The 23836-nt window shown below is 44.3% G+C and overlaps 1 protein-coding gene across 5 annotated transcripts in view; it reads right to left on the bottom strand.

Moving 5' to 3' along the window:
* The window catches only part of LOC125435693 (beta-xylosidase/alpha-L-arabinofuranosidase 2-like), a 31162-nt gene extending 8814 nt beyond the window's left edge, over positions 1 to 22348 (bottom strand). The window contains exons 1-12 of one of the 5 annotated variants that reach the window (XM_048501999.1): positions 22210 to 22318; positions 21806 to 21856; positions 14780 to 14931; positions 13550 to 13710; positions 11629 to 11788; positions 10143 to 10313; positions 8647 to 8738; positions 8087 to 8244; positions 6999 to 7102; positions 6256 to 6480; positions 3887 to 3972; positions 2791 to 2927 (exon numbers count right to left, since the gene is read on the bottom strand). In XM_048501999.1, coding sequence (XP_048357956.1) covers positions 2791 to 2927; positions 3887 to 3972; positions 6256 to 6480; positions 6999 to 7102; positions 8087 to 8244; positions 8647 to 8738; positions 10143 to 10313; positions 11629 to 11788; positions 13550 to 13710; positions 14780 to 14926 — 1441 coding nt within the window. In that variant the 5' untranslated portion in view covers positions 14927 to 14931; positions 21806 to 21856; positions 22210 to 22318. Of the gene's footprint in view, positions 1 to 2790; positions 2928 to 3886; positions 3973 to 6255; positions 6481 to 6998; positions 7103 to 8086; positions 8245 to 8646; positions 8739 to 10142; positions 10314 to 11628; positions 11789 to 13549; positions 13711 to 14766; positions 14932 to 20894; positions 21116 to 21360; positions 21446 to 21805; positions 21857 to 22209 lie in introns of those variants that run through there. The other 4 variants (XM_048501998.1, XM_048502000.1, XM_048501997.1 and 1 more) reach the window with 4 other exon arrangements.
* Between the last annotated feature and the right edge of the window lie 1488 nt (positions 22349 to 23836).

Raw genomic sequence — 23836 nt, 5'->3', positions numbered from 1 at the left:
AAAGACAACCAATAAATATTTATGCAATTTATAATAAAGTGTCACAGTGCAATTAAAAACAATAATCACCTATTATATAAAGCATTCAAACTACAATAGAACTCAGAAAACAGGCAGAAAAGCACATCTCAATTCAAGACAATTTTTCTTAATATTTTAATCTCATTCTGAACAAGATGCTGAGAGTCTCAGCAAGCTAATGCTCTCAAACTGTTCTCTTTGAGAGCATTGGCTTGCCAAGACTCCTTGTGGCATTACTGCCAGAAATGCAAAGGAATGTGAATCAACACAAGTCACTTTGGTCATCAGGATAGTTTACAGCTTCAAACTCAAGAAAGAATAGGAATCTGATTCAACTCAAGCTACGCTGATAAGGAGGCTTTGCGCCTTGAAGAAAAATATTTGAAAGCGGAGTTTATCACGAAAACCGCTTGTGCTGGCTTCCAGAGTCTTGTTTAGTATTGGACTAATTAGACTTGACTCTCAGCGTTCAGAATGAGATTAGAATATTAAGAAAAGTTATCTTGAATTGAGATGTGCTTTTCTTCTTGTGTTCCGAGTTCTATTGTAATTTGAATGCTTTATAAAATAGGTGATTACTGTTTTCAATTGCACTGTGACACTTTATTATAAATGATTTATTGGTTGTCTTTTTGTATGGAGCAGGGAGTGAACTGAATTTGTATTTCATTTGTACTTGCCCCTCCTGGGTTTGGTGTTTTTCTTTACAGGTGTCTAAGGAAACCAGCATGGATGTCTAAAGAATTTTCAACGGAGCTGAGATTGAAAAGGGACACACATGTACAAGAAACAGAAAAAGGGGGAAATCACCAAAGAGGAATTCAAACAAATAGCAAGGACATGTTGGAAAAAAGTCAGAAAAAAAAAGAATGAGCTCAGGCTTGCCAGAGAGGTTGAAAATGTAAAAAAATGGCATTTTTGGTTATGTCCATAGCAAAAAATTGTTTAAAAAATCAAGAAGGATATTGACAAGTTGGAGTGGATCCAGAGGAGGGTGACCAAAATTGTAAAAGGTCTGGAATCCATGCCCTATGAGGAAAACTTAGGGAGCTGGGTATATTTAGTCTGGAAAAGAAAAGTTTAAAGAGTGACATGGTAGCCATGTTTAAATATTTGAAGGGATGTCATGTTGAAGAGGGAGTAGGCTTGTTTTCTGCTGCTCCAGAGATTAGAACAAGGAGTAATAGATTCAAAGTACAGGAAAAGAGATTTCACCCAAATATTCGGAAGAAATTCCTGATAGTAAGGACTGTTCGACAGTGGGATACACTGCCTTAAAAATATTGGAGTCTCCTTCTTTGGAAGCTTTTAAATGGAGGCTGGGTGGTCAACTGTCAGGAGTGCTTTGATTGTGTATTCCTGCATAGTAGAGGGTTGGACTTGATGGCCCTGATGGTCACTTCCAACTCTATGGTTCTATGATTCATAGTAAGCAGAACAAAAAGGCCTTCCAGTTCAGCCTAGGTTGCTTGCTGCAGACATGTAATACAAGACATTGCAAATCCTCAAGGGGCAAAGCCAACCAGTTTTGAAGTCTTCACTTAATGCTGAAGTGAAAATATTCCAGGAAAGAAAAATTACTTGGAAGGACCTTTCCCCCACAAACTAGGCGGTGCTACCACAACTACTGACTGTGGCTCTTTCTGCACAAACCTAAATCATTTTCAGGCAGGAAAGAAGATGTTTCCTCCATGGAGTTCCACATTGTTTTTATCCCCTCTTTGGTTCTGAATTTTTTTAAATTTCCACCCTGGAAACGTTTTATCTGAATCCCCTTTAATGTTTTCAAGATGCCTTCCCTTGCTGTGCGGGCATATTTAAAACATTTCATCTTTCCTGCTGCTGTTTTCCACATCTTTGAACTGACCCCAAACTTCCTCCTCGGTGCCATTTTATCACATCCCTGCGCTCACTCCGTCCCCCCTTGCCCCTTCAGTTGTGTTATTTCTGGGGGGGTTTTGAGGGGGGGGGTGTTAAATCTTTGAACCACTGAATACATGTAGCTACAGAGAATTGCAGCTAGGAGGCACTGAAGAAATGAAGCATCAATTCTACAAATAACAACAACAAAAAATACCCCAGGAAAAAATACCTCACGGCAGCCATGAATCATTCTGAGAGGATAAGTGCAGACAAACTCCTTCTCACAACAGACACCTTGTGAGGTATATGTGGGGCTGACAGAGTTCCAAGAGAGAGCTGTGACTAGCCCAAGGTCACCCAGCAGGCTTCATGGGGTAGAGTGGGGAATCAAACTAGGTTCACCAGATTAGAGTCTGCTGTGACCCCTCACTGGCTGAAGACTTATCCCTCAAACTTACAAAGATGCCTTATACGTATGTGGGCTGTCAGTTTATCAAGGTCATCTCCTCTGAATGGAAGGGGCTTTCCACAGTCTCAGGTAAAGTTCTACAGCATCTGCTACCTAACACTTTCAACTGGAGACAGCAGGGACTGAATCTGGGACCTTTGATATGCTTTACTGCTGCACCACAGATCCCCTGAAAACATGAAGTATCATTTGAGCACAATCAAGCTGCTTTATACCAAGTCAGATCTATCAAAATCAGCTTTGTCAATTCTGGCTGGCAAAGGTTCCCCAGGGGATTTTATATCACCTACTGTCCCATCCCTTTGACTAAAAATTCTAGGGATTGAACCTGAGACTTTCTGAATGCAAAGCAGATGATCTAGCTGTGGCTCCACCCCACCTTGAGGAACGATCACAAGATTCTTCTAATAGCCAGGAGAGAACCCAGGACCCCTCACCTGTGCCTAGGCACACCACAACAATGTCTGCTCCCTCAACTGCAGATTTCACCTCGGCAAGGGAATAATGGTCGCATCTAGGGTAGGCACAGCCAGCGGCAAAGTTGACATGAGCTGAGATTGTTGCCAGACCTCTCCTGTACCAGACAAAGTAAAGAACAGCTCTTAGGGAATAGTCCTAAACTGGTTTACTCAACAGGAAGTTGCATTTTATTCAGTGGGGTAAGTGTTCTTAGGACCATAGCCTTACTTTCTTCCATGCTATGTTCTGTCCAGCCCCTTCATACACAGAGGCCAGAAACAAATTTCTCAGTGAGATCTTTAAAAAGATAGATTCTTCTTCTGTGACAGATAAACTAATTTTTCTGCTGTCAGATTTGGATTGCTGCGTTTGTTATAGAGTGGCACAGTTTGCCTTGGCAGTCAAGAAAATATGGGCTACAGCCATGCGTAAAGGTTGCAATACTTTATTTGTACACATGCAAGGGGGTTACATGCTTGTAACTTTATAATGCTACTGTTTTTGCTGTAGTTTGTCTATGTTTGCTTTTGTGCATCCTAACTGAAATGGCTTTTAGCCCCACATAATAAATGCTACATGCTAAATGCACACACATGAAATGCTACATGCTAAATCAGTGGTTCTCAACCTTCCTAATGCCATGACCCTTTAATACAGTTCCTCATATTGTGGTGACCCCCAATTGTAAAATTGGTATATATAAAATATAAACAGACCATTTTCCGATGGTCTTAAGCGATCCCTGTGAAAGGGTCGTTTGACCCCCAAAGAGGTCACGACCCTCAGGTTGAGAACCACTGTGCTAAATGCACACACGTGAACCACATTTTTGCAGAAAGTTTGCTGTGCTATCACCAATGCAGCGGATGTGTTTAAAGAGCAGGAGACAGGGCATCTGGTGGTCTCTTCAGCCCACAGACAACCAGCTCTGATCTTTTACTAGCAAGAAAAGCACAATTCTGCACACCCAGGTGAAGCCTGAGGGGTGCTTTGACCAAAATACCTCAAATGCATTGAGGATGGCTCTACACTCAATTCCCAACGCAGGATAAGGAAGAGTTCTATTTGTCTTACCTTGGGGTATAAATGTACTGGGGTTCCGGGACTGGAGCATAGTCCCCAAAGAGAATCATTGGGTTGTCTGCAAAAGGCCCAACCACCTGCCAAGAAGAAAGGAGGGGACACAGTAGGATTCAAGCTCAGTGGCCCCATACACAGAGGATGTGAGGGACAGCTGTCATGGGAATACTGAGGCCTAGCATGAAGGGAGAAGCCTCTCTCTTTCATTCATGCTCTGATAATCTCATGACTAAAATGCAGACTACTCTGAGCAGTATTTTTAAAAACATTCTGAAAATATTTTGCCCAAAATCCAGCAGTCCATATTTTGTAAAGTGCCTGTGGCTAGCAGTGCTCTTTCACAGGCTCTGTTATTTCTACATTCAATTTGAGGCATTTTTTTTAAAAAAATAACAGCACTCTAAGTGCATTGCAAACATTGAGAAGTGTGTTTTCTGATCTGTTTATGAGGGATGAGCCAGTAACAGTAGCTCAGAAGAAGATTTTCCTGATGGTGGTCCAGAAAGTAGGAAGAAAATTCCCACTGAGACCTGCTTTCTACCATGGTTACAAACGCCAAGGGAGCTAGACAAAACCATGAGAGAACTTCAAGTCTATTCATTCATAAGGTTCAGACAGCAACCGTCTGTTCCCACATTTATAAACCAATATGGTTCATCTGTTCTTAAAGGAAAGTTTCATCCACCAGTCTGTCATACAATTGTGGGTAGGCTCCTTCCAAACCAAGAGTTTATCAACAGGTAGGCTAACTCATCTGTTAGTCTAACTACTGTTTTGTCTGACAGCAATTCCTCAAGGTTACAGGCCCAGGTCTCCCTTAGTCCTGTAATTGAAAAACCTTTGTAGAGATGTCAAAGATTGACATGGACAGTTTCACCATACAAACCATGTAAATACTGTCGAAGGCTTTCATGGCCTGATTCAACTGGTTGTTGTGGGTTTTCCAGGCTGTGTGGCTGTGGTCTGGTAGATCTTGTTCCCAACGTTTCACCTGCATCTTCAGTGTGTAACACACTTCTCTCTGTGATACACCTCTGAAAATGCCAACAAAACATTAGGAATAAGATCTACCAGACCACAGCCACACAACTCGGAAAACCCACAACAACATGTAAATACTGTCGACCTATAGGCACACTTGCTACTTGTCCCTCTGCTGGGAGAAACAGTCCCACTCTGGGTTAGAGCTGCAAAATATAGCTTTGGAAGTTCTTGGAGAATTCTGGGTAGTGCTTGGGGATGGGGGCATTTAGGAGGATTACGTTGCTGTAGAGTCCACCCCCCAAAGCTGCCATTTCCTCCAGAAGAAATGAACTCTGTAGTCTGAAGATCATTTGTAATACTGGGAGACCTCGTTTCCAACTGAAACATCTTCAACAGATGCCCTTTTGAGGCTTTCTCCAAGGAAAACAATGGCTCTGCCCCACTTAGAAGTTGGCAAGGTTACTGTGGTACTGATGCCATGAGGGAATGGACCTTTACATACCTTAATCACCCTATTAGAATATTATTATTATTATTATTATTATTATTATTATTATTATTATTATTATTATTATTATTATTATTATACACATAACAACACAGCACAAGTGTCTGGAATTCATCTCTGAATATCGAGTCCTTCCCAAGGACCTAGGATATTAGAGGTATTTGCGTAGAATATGTGCAGTTCCTAGAAGTGCTGCTTTCTGCAGCATGTGGACTGATGTTCTGTCCAAGTTTAGGCTTTCCAGATGTTTTTCAAGATTTCTTGGGATTCCTCCTAGAGCACCGACTACTAGTGGGATTACTGTTGTTCTTTTTTGCCACAATCGTTCAACTTCAATTTATGATGATGATGATGATGATGATGATGATGATGATGATGATGATGATGATGATGATGATGATGATGATGATGATGATGGGGCTCAGGGCGGCGAACAACAGACAATAGAGCACAATAAAATCAGTAGTATCAAACTATAAAAATCATTAGGAACAGCTCTATATATTAAAACCCAACCCCATTAAAAGCAGCATTCTAACATCAAATATATCGATGGCGTCCCACTAATAAATCCTTTGAAAGGAAAAAGGGGAAAGAGAGGGGCGGTAGGTCCACAGATGTTATAGGGAAAAGCGGGGAGGGGAGGGGGGGAGAACCATCAGCGGCCGGACCCCCCAAAGGCCCGGTGGAACAGCTCTGTCTTGCAGGCCCTGCGAAAATCATTTAGATCCCGCAGGGCCCGCGTAGCTGGAGACAGAGTGTTCCACCAGAATATCACCCACAGTGAATACCCCAACTCTGCCAGAGTCAAGGAGACCCTCTCAAGAATGAGGTATCCTTCCTACCACGCCATTCTTTGCCAAATACTTACTGCAAGCTTCTTTCCAAAGACTTCCTTGGCCTTAAGGGGCAGAGTCCCACGGTTGTTTTTCAGCAGGACAAAGGACTGGATGGCAGCATCAATGGCCAGCTGGCGGTGGGCCTCAGTCTGAACATCTTTAAGCTCCAGCGCATTGTAGGGGTTCATAGCTGGTGGGTCAAATTCACCTAGACGCATCCGGGTGTAAAAGAGTGGGCGGATGCGGTCTTTGACCATCTATAGAAGGGGCAAGGAGAAGGAGCAGAGTTAGCTGGTGAAACCACTGTGTGATCAGAAAGGGGAACAAAGTTCTCACAACCACCCAGGGTGTTATGGCCTCTTCTAGGTGATGTTTATGCCATTTGGATCAGAACAAGTCAACTAATTCCTACTCATATCTGATGAAGTGATTTTTTACTCTTAAAAGCTCATACCATGGAAATTTTGATGGTCTTTAAGGTGCTTTTTGACTCTAATCTTGTTACCCTTTGGCATCATAACCCCAATACCACTCTAAAGAAACATGGATGTCAAATACTTATTTATTCACTGTGCTTTCTCAAAGTATTTTATGGGCAAAGGAGGCAGGCATTAGCTTGAAACAAAATGAAAAGCAGAAAAGAATGAAGCACAGAGGTATTGGAGTTGGGGAGAAAAGTTATTTCAAAGCTAGAACTTACAAAACAAATTGAAATCTCACTGCATCCAATGACTCAACTGTGACTGTTCTTCCTCTGGGAAGAAGGGCAGCTTACCTCCAAGGTTATGTTCCCCTTGGCAACGGCCTCAGGTATGCGAGTGAATACATTGTTCCGAAACCCATAGGATAGTTCCAGGTTACATCCAGCATTCACAGAAGCTGCACACAGGAGAGTGAAAGTCATAAGCACAACTTTTTGAGGGCAGATCCCAGATAAAATCTGTGAACTGACTTAGCTATCTAGTAAATTTTACCAACCTTCCTCCAAAGAGCTCACAGTGACACACATTATACTCCAGTCTAAAGTCTCAGTTTAAAATCATCCAAGGCTGAGTGGAGGCTAGAATCCTGGTCTCCCAAAACCTAGTGTGTCAACCTACCTACTACACTATAGTGGCTCAAGCAGCCCGTGAGCATTGGATTGGGCCACCACACACACATTCCCAATGGCACTAAAGCCTACAAAGGCAGAAAGGTGGTTACTGGCCCATACCATGGCAATCTCAAAAGGCTGAATGCTTGCCTATGGGCAAAGTTTCCCTACTCATACAAAATCAGTATACTGGAAATACAGCAACACTATATATGTTTCTGAGACACACAGCAGCCCAAATACACTTCACATGTTAGTTTGAGAACCCTTACAGAAGGCATCCCTGCGAGAGAAACTAGTATTATGCATTCTCAGGCTACAAGGATGAGACCTGCATGGTTAGCAGGATCAAACCCATATCCAGTTCTAACCTCTTATCTGCTCCTTGTAGGAAGGCAAAGGGGAGAAGAGGAATGCCCTGTAGTTCCTTGCTACACCCTAGCAGACTTTTCCCTCAAGAAGAATATGGAGGAATTCCTGGAGTATGGACAGGGGCCCTAGATCAAATGAGTGGCTTGAAGGACACCAGAACAAGTCACAAGAAACTGAATGGGTAATGTGGATGCATTAAGGCAGAGGTGTCCAACTCTGGCGCTTCAGATGTTCATGGACTACAATTCCCATCAGCCCCACTGGCCATGCCAGAAAGGACGGATGGGAATTGTAGTCCATGAACATCTGAAGCGCCAGAGTTGAACACCCTTGCATTAAGGGGACCAGCTGACACCAGGTCAAGAATTGCCTTCTCTTCTCCACCTTGCCCAGCTCACCTATAGCAGTCTCCAGGAAGCTGTGGGTATAGAGATGTCCCACCATGATCAGCTCCACCGCTCCCTCATCGCTCACCACAAAGCCACGGAAGCCCCATTCTTTGCGTAGGATGTCAGTCAAAAGCTTCTTGTTGGCACACGCTGGGATTCCGTTAATCCTGGGTGGAACAAGAAAGTCCATCAGCAGCTCTCAATGCGTCTTGCAGCTGCTGCTGGCATCTTCCAGTTCCCTGCTCTAAGCCCTAACAGCATCTAACACACATATAGTGCTTGTAAAAACGTTGAGCCCTTCATTACGCCAGTCATTCTTACAATAACCATGTGTGATAGACCAGCTATTACAGAAAAATTATTCTGTGCCCTTAATTGATGATATCCAGCCACAAAAGAGTAGCAAACTTTGAGTCCAGTAGCACCTTACAGACAAACAAGATTTTGGAGGTACAAGCTTTCAAGAGTCAATGCTCCCTTCATATGTATCTGACAAAGATAACCTCATTCACATCCACTAAATCCTACACCTCTTCTCAAGCTGATCAAAGGGATAAAGAAATGCACACCTGTTGTAACTGCACATGAAGCTAAATGTTCCGGCACGTACACAGGCCTCAAACTGGGGCAGAAAGGTCATGCGCCAGTCATGTTCTGCCACCTGGAACAGAAACGAAGAAATCAACCTCTGCCTGCACACCCGGTGATGCGGGGTCATATTGAAAAATGAGCCCCAGTCACCCAAGCCCACCCCAGACTGTTTCCAGAATGTTCTGCTCATTTGTAGGTAAATCATAGCATCCCCAAGACACTTGTAGGATGGCCACTCCAGCTTTTAACTCTTTTATGTTGATGCACAAGAAAGCTGAAATGTTCTTTCCAGGCACAGCATAAGACACCCCTTTAGAGGATGTGAGATTAAATTATGTTTAATTTGACTGTAATTCGGGTGCTCCAAAGAAGATATCAGCATTAGCCAAGCACCAAGAGGACAGAAAGGAAGAACTACTCTATGAAAGCAGGCTAGAGCAGAAGCAGAAAGAAGACACACACAAGATGTCAGCTCAGAAGAGGCCTCCTCCTTCTCCACCTTTGCTCCTCAGTTCACGTGGTTCCGGTTCCAGTAGACAAGCAGTGCAGGCAATCTTTCCTGAGCTCCTCCACATTTTAAGATAAGTTTTAAATTTTTAACAATCATAATACGAGCTTGTCTCTAAAGAGAATATTAATGATGAGTGGCTGTGATTCACGGCACAAATGGACGTCCTGAACGAAGAGGGCGGTGTCTCCTACGGCTTTTTCAGCAGATAAGCCTCATTAGTTTATATTCTCCCTTACTGGAACCTCTACCAACTATCTAAAGCTGATAACTTACAGTGTTGAGAGAAAACAAAATGCCAAATAAAAAGCGGAATCGGTCTTCGCCTGGTATTCATGAACAAAAACCTCCCAAGCAGACCAAAATAGACTTGTATTTACAAGGTCAGTCGGAGGCAGAAGCCTTGCTTAACAACCTTGAACTGTCTAATAGGTTTACGCCGTTGGAGGATTTAAGTTTCGAACTCCTCAGTTCACGTAAGAACAGCCTTGCTGGATCAGCTCAATGGACTGTCCAGTCCAGCATCCTCTCTCACACAATGGCTTCCAAATTATTATAGAGGCCAATAACTATGACAGAGAGGCTGAGGCCTTTCCTGATGTTGCCATCTGATACTAGTATTCTGTGACTGACTGCCTCTGAACGTGGAGGTTAGTCATCATGGCTAGGAGCTGCTGATAGACCTCTCCTCCATGAAAATGCCTAATCCTTTTTTATGCCTTTGGCCATCACTACATCCTCTGGCAGTGAATCCCATATTTTAATAGCTTATTGAGTAAAGAGGTGTTTCCTTTTGTCCACCCTGAATTTGCTGCTCATGAACTTCTCCCTGTGTCCTAGAGTTCCAGTCTTTTGGGAGAAGGAGAAAAAGTTCCCCCTGGTTATTCTGTGCATAATTCCATGAACCTGCATAGTTTCCCCCTCTTAGTCATCCTGCTTGCCATTACCTGCTACTGCCATGCTCACCTTAGAATCAAAGGAAAGCCGGGAGACGGGGATGTTCTCAGGGCCGCCGTGGACGTCAAAGTGTTTGCAACCAGCGCTGGCCTTGACATAACGGGGATGATCACCTTGCAACCCAGTCACAAAAGCCACGGCCAACTGGGATGTTAGGAATGGATCCTCTCCATAGGTTTCCTAAGGAAGAAGTGGGCAGGCAAACATGGGTCATCTCCCCACAGCTCTGCTCTCTCCAGCACTCAGTTCTATCACCAGTGCATCTCCCTAGTATCCTAGTACCACTAGGGAGACAGCTAAAGTATTCAGCATGAAGCTAGGTTTTAGCTGTTTATGATTACTAAAACAAGCTCTCCCCTGAGCATCTGAGACGTCAGAATTGCAGCCACTTAAGCAGGTGCTCTATTCATTTGATGGGAGACCATGATGTAAGAAGAAGAAGAAGAAGAAGAAGAAGAGTTTGGATTTATATCCCCCCTTTCTCTCCTGCAGGAGACTCAAAGGGGCTGACAATCTCCTTGCCCTTCCCCCCTCACAACAAACACCCTGTGAGGTAGGTGGGGCTGAGAGAGCTCCAAAAAGCTGTGACTAGCCCAAGGTCACCCAGCTGGCGTGTGTGGGAGTGTACAGGCTAATCTGAATTCCCCAGAGAAGCCTCCACAGCTCAGGTGGCAGAGCGGGGAAACAAACCCAGTTCCTCCAGATTAGACACACGAGCTCTTAACCTCCTACGCCACTGCTGCTCCTCCAGCAGAATATTTTTTTTTTAAAAAGCGACTTCAGGCGCACAGCAGCAAAGACACTTCCAGGTGCTGCTGTTTGGCAACTGACAGACATCCTCCCCACATCAGAAAGTTTCTGCCATGCCATGTCACATGCTGCCCCCCCACCAGAAACGCTATGGGGGGATTTAATCAAGAGGAGAGGGGGTCGGAGGGGGAATCCATTAAAAACAGGAAATACAAGTTAATATGTACAAATTACAGCTTTTTATTTTTAAACTCTGAAGAAAATTATTGCCCTGATCTGAATGGCCCAGCCCAGCCCATTTTTTTTGGATCCTGAAAGGTTAGCAGGGTCAGCCTTGGTTAGTACTTGGATGCAACTGGCCCAAGGTCACCGAGTGAGATCTCACGGCAGAGTGGGGATTTGAACCCAGTTCAGCACTCTAACCACTGCAACCACACGGGCAAAATAAATGCCGGGTCCAGATTTTTATCTTCTCATGTTTAAATATGCATGGTAAATTCCTTTAAAAGGCATCACATACTGCCATGTGTTAAGATGAATTTGATTGGCTAGAGATGAAATTAGAAAATTGAGGCCTCTGAGCCAAACCACAGGAACTGACATGATCTAGAGCCCTTTTCAAAAGTTACACTGAATGCATGAACAATCCATTTGATTCTTCCTTCTATATGAGTTGAGTAATTTTCACATTACATCCAACATATTCCATGTTCTCCCATAAGGATCACTTTCTGCATCACGGTACCTGGTTCCTGCCCCAAAGTGGGTGCCTCATGATGTTTAATACAGGGCTAAAGCAGTTGAGGCCTGTATGGTCCACATAGTCACCAAGGGAGACAAAATGGTTGTGTTTGGCTCGGACTTCTGTGGCTGTGGCATTGGCCACACGATGAATGAGATCAGGGCTGTCAGAAGAGAAACAAAACGGATTGACGGGAAGAGAAAAAAGGTCTACAGAGAATAGCTGGCTAGGCTACTTCAATATTGTTGGATTTTGGGCTCAAGTAATTATTCACTGTAGGATTGGCTTGTCCTTACCGAAAAATTCTGTTGTGAATTACTGCTATGTTGCAACAGTAGCACAAGACCCAACATTGAGTGGATGTAGTTCATAGTGAAGTGATAAACACACGGAATAGTAACAGTGTAAAATTTCTGGAGGAAAAACAACCAATCCCCACTCAAGGAAAATATTGAGGAAGAAAACCTATATACATACTTTCTTACCAATTCTAAAGTTACTTTACCTTTTTAACATAAATGCATCGATTACATATGTAGTTGTGATGGACTGCAGGGGAAAAGTGTAATTTAAAAGCGCAGATCTGACAGGAGTCATTATTGTTTACACTCAGAGTGAGGCATAGAGGGCCAGAAACAGAGAAGCCACCTGATTGGCTGAGGAAACCCTGCACTGGGTAAGGACCTGATGACAATGAGAAGCAGGATATCTTCCTGTGGAGAACAATCTGAAGGCTTTTGGAGTGTGACGTTCCTGAAGTAAAGAGCTATCTACCTTTGCTGTGACAAAACATAACTCTGAAGAAAGTAGTGGCAGTCAGTGTGTGATACTGGCTTGCCCCACTGTGATGACAGCCCTGCATGCTGTGGTTTAAGCAAATACACAGACTAGAGTGTACTGGAAATTGGATTATTGAGGGGCCCAGCCTATGTATAACCAGGATATATTATAGGATATATCTTCTAGAAAGAGGGAAGAAGAATCCCAAGGATCAGTTAGTTTGGAGTATTGGGTTTGGCTTTGAGTTTCCTCAAGAGAGTTTTTTATGTTCATTTTGGGGTTTCTATCTGTGAGGGCTGAGTACCATCTGAAGTAGAAGGAACTGCTCCATCTAAGAAACATTTGAAATTATCATCTAAGCTTACTGAAACAGAACAAACTTATTTAAGTCTATGCCTGAAAACAAATACTGCTTGAAAAAATCTGACAAGCCTGGGTGATATTTAAAGGTGGGGGGGTCCTGTCCCAATAGGTAATAAATAAGTCACAGTGGGCAAGATTGTCCTTGACAGACAAGGATCTGGTTCAGTATAAGACAGCTTTGCAGGAGGATGAAGAAATACCATGATCAGTCTCTTGCCATATTTACTCAAAATAGCTCAAAGAAAGGGATAATTCCTGCCACTTTTTTCTTAGCTGGGGGTCCACTGCCTTTTTTTCCCTAAAAAAAAGCTAGAATTCAGCCAGAGTAGTTTTCCCAGCATACTAATGGGCCAATTGGTCTATTTTTGTCTAACATGAAAACAAACGAACAAAACGATAGCAACTCTCAGAGAAACTACAGCCACAAGTGAGGAATTTGTGGCAAAAACAAACGAAAAGGTTTGCTGGGAATCATCCTGCAAGGAGATCAGAAAGGGGAGAAACGGAAACTAGAGCGATTTGTCCTGGAGGGTAGAAGGCCACCCCACATCCCATCTCACCCCACCTCAGTTGCTGCCTTATTCTGAATCAGACCACTGGCCAAAGTTAGTACTGTCTACTCAGACTTGCCACAACTCTCCAGGGTCTTAAGTTCAGGTCTTTCGCTTCACCTGTTGGCTTGTTCTTTTAACTGAAGATGCTGGGGACTGAACCTTGCTATCTTCTGCATGCAATGCAGAGGCTCTTCCAAAGAACTAAGACCCCTACCCAAAGAACATACCTGAAGGTTGCAGCCAAGCCTAGTGCCTGGGGGAAGGCAGTTGCCCAGCCAGGGGCAAGCCCATCACCACGCAGGCACTCAGTATTCCAGTTGAAGGGCCCAATGCCAAGCCGCTCAATGGGGGGTGCTGGCCCATTGTTCTTGGCACCTCCTCGGGACATCTAGAGGAACAGAGACCCCAGGGCTTCAGGATATGAATGGGACCTCCCCTTTGCACTCCAATCAGCAAGGAAATAAGATACACTGCACAAAAGTCCCCCTACATGGGGTGGATTATTTCCACCCCCCAACCCTTCACGACACAGCAGCCAGTCCTTAAAGAAGAAGAGTTTGGACTTATAGCCTGCCTTTCTCTCCTGTAAGGAGACTCAAGGCGACATACACTCTTTTCCCTTCCTCTCCCCTCAACACACACCTTGTGAGGTAGGTGGGGCTGAGAGAGTTTTGAGGGAACTGTGACTAGCCCCAGGTCAACCAGCTGGCTTCGTGTGTAGGAGTGGGGAATCAAATCCACCTTACCAGATAAGAATCCACTGGTTATGGGGGAGGAGTGGATAATCAAAACCAGTTCTTCAGATTAGAGTTCATTACTCTTAATCACTACACCATGCTGGTTCCCATTCCTCACCACACACACCCCTTTTGACAGAAGAGGCTTTTTAAAAAAAATCAGCAATTGGGATACTGATATAATGGAGTAGAAAGAGCCTCAAAAGCACAGGATGAAACGCTGAAATTAGACAAGGGTGGTGCAGAACACAACACCCCTCAGGCACAATTTGGACCAACAGGAAGGGGTTTGCAGGATTGCTGCAGAGGCCAATTCCAAGCTCACCAGCTTGGCCACTTCTATGCATAATCTCAATGCCTTCTCCAAAGCAGTTTTCAGCCAAGAGTTGCCAGCTTCCAAGTACAGCCTGGAGATCTTCTGGAATTACAACTGGTCCCCAGACAACAGAGATATTCATTTATTTAATGTCAGAGTTGAAAAGGACCCCAGGGTCATCTGGTCCAACTGCCTGCCAGTGCAGGAAAGACAACTATAATATGCCAGATGGTAGGCATCCAATTGATATTTAAAAACTTTACTCTCCTCAATTCAGTTGGAGACCATAGCTGCTTTGGAGCACAGACTCTCCCCTCCCCATACCTCTCTCTCCCCCATGCTCTACCCACCAATCTCCAGGAACTTCCCAACCCAGAACTGGCAACCCTACCTTAGTCTCCTACCTGCAAGACCATCTCTTTCAGCGTCAGCCGGTTCACCAGGTCATCCAGCCGCTTCTCCCAAGGCAAGGTTGGGTCCCTGAAGGGGAAATCCTCCCCTCTGCTCAGTCCAGCCAATAGCAAAAGGGCAGTGATCTGGAGGTAGGCCATGATTTCTGGCGCATCAGTGAGAAGATGGATATTTGTTTGTTATGCAAGGCAATGCAGCTCCACCAGAGAACAACGTCCCACCCACTGAACTGTGAACTCCCTCCTTTGTAATTTTATATTAGACATTTAAAACCCATTTTTTCTATGCAGCGGGGATGCAAAACAGCTTGTAAAAGTGTTTTCACTTCCTTCTTTTTTATTCTCACAGTATTAATTTGTGTGCCTAGCCTGAGATAATCTGGCAAGCTTTGAAGAAAGAATAAGGATTCAAATTAGGTGTTCCCAGATCATTGTCTAACTCTAAATTCTATACCGCACTGCTCTCCTTCAGACTGGCATCTTGGTTGGCAGACAAAGAGAGTGATGATTCATACAAAGTGCACTCTCCATTTCCATCCAAGTGTTGTTACGTAAAATACTTCTTCCCACAGTACATGCCAACAATTCGCACATAGCAGAATGCAACCCATCCACAACAGAAAGATTTTCTTTGGTACTTGAAATGTTTGCCACATCAATGACTTCCAAAATTGCCACAAGTATTACATGAATTAAAGACCAGAGTATTCAACCACCAACACTCTGCAGTGCCTGTTGCATCTCTGAATGGGTCTCTGTTCTGGCCTTGGCTCCTTCCAACCATGCTCAACTTGGGCAGGTTAATCTTGACCGGTCTATCCACTCAAATTCAAATCTCTCCCAATGCAGAAGAATTATCTAGTCCCAGAGGAGGCTGTCCATGTGACTGTCATCTTTTGCAGGGTTTTTGCCAAACTGTTGGCCTTCTGATAACACCCTGGAGGACCATGGTATAGAACTCCCAAACAACTTGCATATATGGTTAGGGGATTATCCTCAAAATGTTGGCACTGTGGAGACCAAGATGCACATTATAGCCACATATGGATTGAATGCAAAAAAGTAAAAAGATTCTGGGAAAAGGCATTGCTATGGATAGAGAAATTGGTGAAAAATAAAGTGGAATTAAGAAATGACCTATTATTTATGGGAATAATTGATGATGAAAAAATATATACAATATAGAAATATGTTTAAAATGTTGATTAGAGCAATACATGCAGTGATAGTGTTTGGATGGAGAGATAAGAAAAAATGGACGATTCAGAAATGGTTGGAATATATATGGGAACAAGTGACATTAGACATTTTTGAAATATTATCAAAGAACAAAACATGGCAAGAAAAACAGAATGAAATAATGAAGATATGGACAAGTTATGAGAACTGGATGAAGGATACGGGAGTCAAAGAAGACATATGGATAAGAAGACAACAACGAATGAACTTACTGCTGTTTGGTTGAAGAAAAGTAAAACATAATATTAGGGGAGGGTGGAAGGGGAAAAAAGGGAAAATGTATTGTTTGGAAATTATATCAGAAAGATGTAAATAGAACGATTATTTCAAACTATACAATAAAAAATATTTTTAAAAAAACACCTTGGAGGACCCGTAGTCCTCTCATGTAATGCCAGAGGCAGGCCTCCTTATTTCCCCAAGGGTCCAAAAGAACCCAGTGTCTACTTATGAGGATGTTAGCCCCTCAGCAAACAAAATGGAGCAGGTTGAAGGTATTATAAGACACTCTGGGATGAATGAAGTCCCAGTAGAGCCTCCCCAATCTCAGCATTTGCCTTGGACTGCCAGGAATTGTGCTTTTCCAGGAGGTGACAATGGGCATAAGTCATGCTTCACCAGTGGTGCCAGTGCCTCAGCTCCTTGGACAGAGATTTGGCCCTGGGTGCCAAGTAAAACCGGCTCTTGCATTGCTTAGGGCTGCCAGCTTTCAAATAGATCTCTCCATCTTTTCCTTTCAAATCAGCTTGATCTGCAACAATTATCAGGCGATTTTTACTTTGTTTCATTCCAGTAAAAGCATCTGTGAGAGAAAGGAAGCAGTACTGCCCCTGAAGGGGAAAACAGACACTCGGCTGTTTCATCCCTGAGCCTATGGGAGGGCTGTTCCAGCATCCAATCTTCCTTCAGAGGAGGGATGGAATACTAAAGGGATGCACAGAGGCAGTTTTAGTTCAAATCTGTTTCAGGGAGAGAACAATCATAGTTTGGGTCTGCCTCAGTAGGACAGCAGATACAGTGGAACCTCAGTTTTCATCGGTTTCAGTTTTCATCGATTTTTTTCAGTGAAAAATTTGTCTCGGTTTTCATCGATTTGCCTCGGTTTTCATCGATTTGCAGTAAGGTGCAGGGGTTTGTGGAGAAAAATCACCCGGACAAAGCTGTTGCAGGCCATGTCTGCAACTTGTTTAATGACAATGTCTTGCCCCATTTCGGATAAATCTTAAAGAGGCGTCAGAAACAGACCTCTTTGGACAGCTTTCTTGTGCGACATTGGTCCACTGGCTCTGAAGCTGGACCTAGTGTTATTGTTTGTTACTGTTTTTAGCATTAAACACTATGTTTATTCACCAAAAATGTGCTTTTGGTATTTTTTTGGAGTGCCTAGAACGGATTAATTGGATTTACATTGATTCCGATTGAAAAGTTTGCCTCGGTTTTCATCAGTTTCGGTTTTCATCGATTCTTTTCGGATGGGTACCAACGAAAACCGAGGTTCCACTGTAGTTTGAATTGGAGCTCTGCCTGGTAGCGTGGTAGATCTGTGTAATTCTGCCTCTGAAAGAGGAGAGAGTACCTACCTGGCTGTGAGGTCTGTCTCTGGTGATGAGCAGACCTTGTTCCTCTTAGGCCCCTTCCGAACATGAAGAATGATCTTTCAATCCACTTTCACAATTGTTTGCAAGTGAATTTTGCTTTTCCACACTGAAAGTGCATTATTTTGATCATGCGAAAGGGGTCAAAATTTGACTCCTGGAAAACGGCAGGCTGGAATGGGTGCAATCTTGTATATGTCTAAGAGGATCCAACCCGATGGCAAATCAAGTGAAAATTTGTTTGTACTCGCATGCATTAAAGGGAATTCACACCACCCTCTGAAGCCACAGCTAGCTGAGATTTATGTGCCTCATCCAGTTTTCTCCTTTGACTGTTGGGAGATCTGTTCTGCTGATCTGTTCTTTAAAAACAGCCTGTGAAATCTCATAGGGCTGTTGTGAGGATAAAATGGAGGGCATGCGCAAAATAATGCGTTTTCAAACCACTTTCACAACTGTTTGCAAGTGGATTTTGCCATTCCGCACAGCTTCAAAGAGCACTGAAAGCAGTTTGAAAGTGCATTATTCTGCATGTGCGGAAGGAGCCGAGGAGACAAGAACAACATAAGCCACTTGGGGGAGGAAGTTGGGGTACAGACAAAGCAAGTAAAATAAATAATTTCTCCTTTTGCTCCATGTGCTGAGGAAAACAAGTTTGATCAACAATTGTTAATACCGGTATGTCTTTCTGAGAGACAGAGTTCTAAAGAGAACTCACAAACGGATTTTGGGTGTTAATTTCATAGGAAGATGCTCAGATAATGGGTCACACCACCCATATAGTTGCAACATCTGGGGGTTGGTTTCCCTCTGAGAATGCAACTAGTTCAACCTGTCTGCATGAAGTTGTTTTGTCATTCTGGAATGAAGGCAACAGGTCCAGATACAGCTAGTTTTTCCACTCACTCTCATCTAATTCCCCTTCTTATTGTGGTCCTCCCCTTCACCTGCCAATGGCTTCAGAAAATTTAAATCCCACAATTCCCAGTATAGCCATTTTGGTGATCCAAAGGGAATCTTGACTCCCTTTTTCACCAAGGGAAAAATTGGCTGAATGCACCCTGAAATCTGTTGCCTGTGCTTTCCAAACTTGCAGCATATTATATGCAGCTGCATGCCATTCCATTTCAAGACAGTCCTTAAATATGACAAGTAGCTTTCTTGTTATTAGGAGATCATCCAGCACATAAAGTGACACAGGCTAAATTTATGCCATGATAAATGTAGTAGTTAAGGAATCACAAGAATCTGTTTTTTTCTGCAACAGACTTCATAGCACATATCTATCACCCTGAAACTATGGCCCCTTCCGCACACGCAAAATAATGCGTTTTCAAACCACTTTCACAACTGTTTGCAAGTGGATTTTGCTATTCCACACAGCTTTAAAGAGCACTGAAAGCAGTTTGAAAGTGCTTTATTCTGCATGTGTGGAATGAGCCTATGACAAGATAGGAGCGGTAGTTTGTCCTTTTCAGCAACACCAGGGCACCACTTAGAGATGCCACTCTCCAGATGGGACCTGGGGATCCCCTGAAATTATAGTTCATCTCCAGACTACCAAGATCAGTTTGCTTGGAGAAAATGAATGTTTTGGTGGGTGGACTCTATGGCCCCTGTCCTCCTCAAACTCAGTCCCCAAATCCAAGGATGTAGATAAGGGGGGGGGGTTTCCTCGGGTTCAACCCCCCCATTGCATGTCTGAAGCTCCGCCCCCGTTTGTGTTTTTTTGTATTTTAAAGTGTTTTTCAGGTTATTGTCAGGTGACACTCCTGATGATACCAGCCAAGTTTGGTGAAGTTTGGTTCAGGGGGTCCAAAGTTATGGACCCCCAAAAGGTGTGCCCCCATCCCCCATTGTTTCCAAAGGGAGCTAATATAGATGGAGTAACCTTTTGAGGGTCCATATCTTTGGACCCCCTGAATCAAACTTCACTAAACCTTGGTGGTGTCATCAGGATAGTCTGCTGCTGATACCACCCCAGTTTGGTGAAGGTTGGTCCAGGGGGTACAAAGTTATGGACTCCCAAAGTGGGTGCCTCCATTCCCCATTGTTTCCAATGGAAGCTAATAGGAGATGGGGGCTACACCTTTGAGGGCCCATAACTTTGGACACCCTGAACCACACTTCACCAAACCTGGCAGGTATCATCAGGAGAGTCTCCTGCAGACACCACCCAGTTTGGTGAAGGTTGGTTCAGGGGGTCCAAAGTTATGGACTCCCAAAAGAGGTGCCCCATCCCCCATTGTTTCCAAAGGGAGCTAATATAGACGGGGCTACCCTTTTGAGAGCCCTGGACCCCCTGAATCAAACTTCACTAAACCTAGGTGGTATCAACAGGATAGTCTCCTGCTGATACCACCCAGTTTGGTGAAGGTTGGTTCAGGGTGTCCAAAGTTATGGACTCCAAAAGGGGGTGCCCAATCCCCCATTGTTTCCAATGGGAGCTAATAGAAGATGGGGGCTACACCTTTGAGAGTCCATAACTTTGGACCCCCTGAACCAAACTTCACCAAACCTGGGTGGTTTCATCAGGAGAGTCTCCTAAAGGTACCCTAAAAGTTTGGTGCTGCTAGCTTAAGAATTGTACCCCTGAGAGCAGGCACCCCCCCAAATTTCCCCAGATTCTCTTTTTAAATCCACCCCCTTCAGCATGGACTTAAAGGGAAAATCTGAGGTCTCCAGTTTAAACATTGAAAGTGATGCTGTTTTTTGGGGGGGATACTCCACCCCAAAACAGCATCACTTTCCATGTTGTTTTAACTGTGGACCCCAGATTCTCCCTTTAAGGTGGATTTAAAAGGAGAATTTGGGCTCTCTAGTTTAAACACCATTGAAAGTGATGCTGTTTGTGGGTGGATTCCAGCATCACAGCAGCCGCCCATGGGGGGGGGGGGGGGGCGCATATCTCAGATTCTGCACCAGGCTCCATTTTCCCTAGCTACCCCTCTGCCTGGAGAGGAGGGAGAAGGGACTGCCGGCTGCCAGCTGGGAGCCCAGGGGGGGGGGGAGGCAGGGCAGGGCGGGGCAGGGGAGTCTGAAGTCTCTTACCTCGGAGAGCTGCTTTTATAAGCACTGAAGTCGGGGGCGGGGCTTGGGGAGGCGTGGCCAACCCCCCATAAAAAATCTATACCTACGGCACTGCCCAAATCTCCAAGAGTTTTACAATCTGGAGCTGGAACATCCCCCACACTGCAACAGTAGGAAGTGAGTAACGGTAGTACTGCTAGATCTAGCCACAAATTCTCTGTCCTTTTTATCCCCAGTCCACTTACCTTTTTCCTAAGCACATGAAAATCCTGACTCCAAAGAACAGACAATTCAGATTTTAAAAATATATATACTTTTTTTCTCTCTTGAAAGTGCCAATAAAAGGAAGCCTGTGCAACTCAAATTTTCTCCAGCCGAAGCCTCTCTAGGAATAGAGGACTTTGTCATTTTAACTATTGGACTCCTGACTGAGTCCAGCTATTTGCATGTATTTTACTCCAAAGTGGAAGTCTCATGCAAGATTTCAGCAAAACAAAATATATTGATCAAATATATTTCAACTACAGTTTTTTTAAAAAATCGCTGAAATTGCTTTCCATAAATGAGCATGTTGCGGGAAATATTTCTCATAATTTTAAATCAAATATAGAACTAAATATCCAGACTAAACATTCCCACAATCTCTAAAATCAAAATATTTGCAGTGGGGGTGGCACGACGTAGTGCCTAACTTTATACCACTGTTCATACCTGGTCAAATCTTGCTCACTTTTAACATGGGGACTGGTTAAAAGGTTTGCAAAATCCGGTAGGAAAAAACGGACTGGTTCATGGGAAGGGAAGGGTGGCCAACCTATGGCACTCCACATGATCATGGACTACAAACTGGCCATGAGGGCAGGGGCTGTTGGGAATTGCAGTCCATGAACATCTGGAGTGCCATAGGTTGGCCACCCCTGAAGGATCGAATGTTTGTTTAGGATCATCTCATCACAAAAAGTTGTGCAAGCTTTTACATAGAACTGAAATCTTCCTGTACATTAACGAGAACTGGCTGGAGGGGGAAAAAATCTGCAGAATCATACAGCAACATTGATTTTTAAAAAAGCGGTACCCCTCTCCAAGAAAAGAAGGAACCCAAACCCAAATATTGGAAGATGACCAATCACGGGGAGGAAGGGAAAGAAATACGTACGGATGCAGCCGCGCGCTCCGATTTGCAGCCTTCGGCTTTCTTCGGAGCGAGCTGCAATGCAGATAAAACTCGGCAGTGCAAGAAATATTTCAAGTCAGAAACCATTAAAACCTCCCAATGGAAACGGCTTTCTCGCTTCCTCTCTCCCGTGTTGAAACTGTAACAACGCACGGACACAGTCAGCAGCCAAGAGCGGCGCTTCCCCTACCCTATCCCGCGCGAAAAATAGTCCTGTTGAACCACAAAGCTTGCGCCCTCTTTGATGTCGGTCATAGCAAAGGTTGGTACTATCCCCCCCCCCCCCGCACATTCATTGCAATCCCGGTGGGGAAAACGCGTGGGACCCCGGGGAAGTTGTTTTGTGTGGTCCCCATGCAAAGAGTGTGCCACTCCTCGTTCCTTACCTTATCTGGACCGCTGTGGGAAGTCCAGCTCCAACTGAGCAAAGGACTAGCCGCTCCAGACTCCCACACCCGGCTGTGTTTGAGGGCGCGCCTGGGTTGTGCAGCACACACCTCCTGGGTTGGAAAAGCAGCGATCACGCGGCTCCCCTCCCCTCCCAATACCAAAGGCGGCTGCCCCGCTGCCTATCTAATTTTTTAAAGGGCGGAACTACAAATAAGGGCATACAAATAATATAAATAATGTAAATGGCTAGACTAGACTTGACTCCCATTTAATTGCTTTTTTAATTGCTTTAATGAATATGTACTGCATAATGCTGTGCTGATGCTGTATTTCACTGGATGTCCATGACAGACGAGAAAATTCACTCCAAACATAGTAGAAAATTCCTAGTAGAAATTCCCAATAGAAAATTAACTCCAAACATATGTCCGCTTTTCAACTGATCAGAGGTGAGAGTGACTCTTGATTCTGGAAACAGCATTGCTAAACAAGTGTACCATTTTTCTCACTGCTGCAAATTGCAATCCTTGGCAACATCCAAGTGCTGATAGAATTTCACTGTGATAACATAAAACCTTACCCTTTTAATGAAAACAGGATGCCTGTACAGGAATTAGGATTTGGAAGCAGGGCAGGGGGGAGGAGAAGGAGAAGGATAGATTGGCCTGCTGTCCTTGCAAAACGCAAAGAGTGTTGGTTGTCACCTTTGGTCCCTTGAAAAATCTCAAGAAACAGGTTATAGAGATTGTGGTGCCACTGTAGGGCAAAAGTCTGAGGCTTTAGCCTCCTGGCCTCAACAGAACCCCCCCCCCCCCCCAATAAATGCAGGCAGTTGCTAGAGCTGAATAAGATAGGAATGCCAGCCTCCAGGCTCCTGGAATTACAACTCATCTTCAGGCTACAGAGATCAGTTTCTGTGGAGAAAAAGGATGTTTTGGAACAAGGACGTAGGTAAGTGGGGGGTTCTCGGGTTCAAACCCCCCCATTACATATCCGCCCCCCATTTGTGGGTTTTTTGTATTTTTAGTGGGTTTTTTATTTTTTGGCCTGCAGGGGGCGCAGTTTTAGGCTAGCAGCACCAACATTTTAGAGATTTTTTGGGAGACTCTCCTGATGATTCCCCCAAATTTCCCCAGATTTTTCTTTTGAATCCACCCCCTTCAGCATGGATTTAAAGGGAGAATCTGAGGTCCCCAGTTTAAACATTGAAAGTGATGCTGTTTCAGGGTGGGGGATAATCCACCCCAAAACAGCATCACTTTCCATGTTGTTTTAACTGAGGACCCCAGATTCTCCCTTTAAGGTGGATTTAAAAGGAGAATTTGGGCTCTCTAGTTTAAACACCATTGAAAGTGATGCTGTGTGGGGGTGGATTCCAGCATCACAGTGGCTGCCAATGGTGGGGGGCAAACCTCAGATTTTGCACCAGGCTCCATTTTCCCTAGCTACCCCTCTGCCCAGAGGGGAGGGCAGAAGGGGCTGCCGACTGTCAGCTGGGAGCCCATTTGGGGGTGGGGGTGGGGCAGGGGAGTCTGCTGTCCCTGGCCTCGGAGAGCTGCTTTTATAAGCGCTAAGGCTGAGGGCGGGGCTTGTGAAGGCATGGCCACATCGCCAGCAGCAGAT

The sequence above is a fragment of the Sphaerodactylus townsendi genome, linkage group LG06 (assembly GCF_021028975.2).
Source record: "Sphaerodactylus townsendi isolate TG3544 linkage group LG06, MPM_Stown_v2.3, whole genome shotgun sequence".
Classification (NCBI taxonomy): Eukaryota; Metazoa; Chordata; class Lepidosauria; order Squamata; family Sphaerodactylidae; genus Sphaerodactylus; species Sphaerodactylus townsendi.
This window is presented reverse-complemented; position numbering and strand designations above follow the sequence as displayed.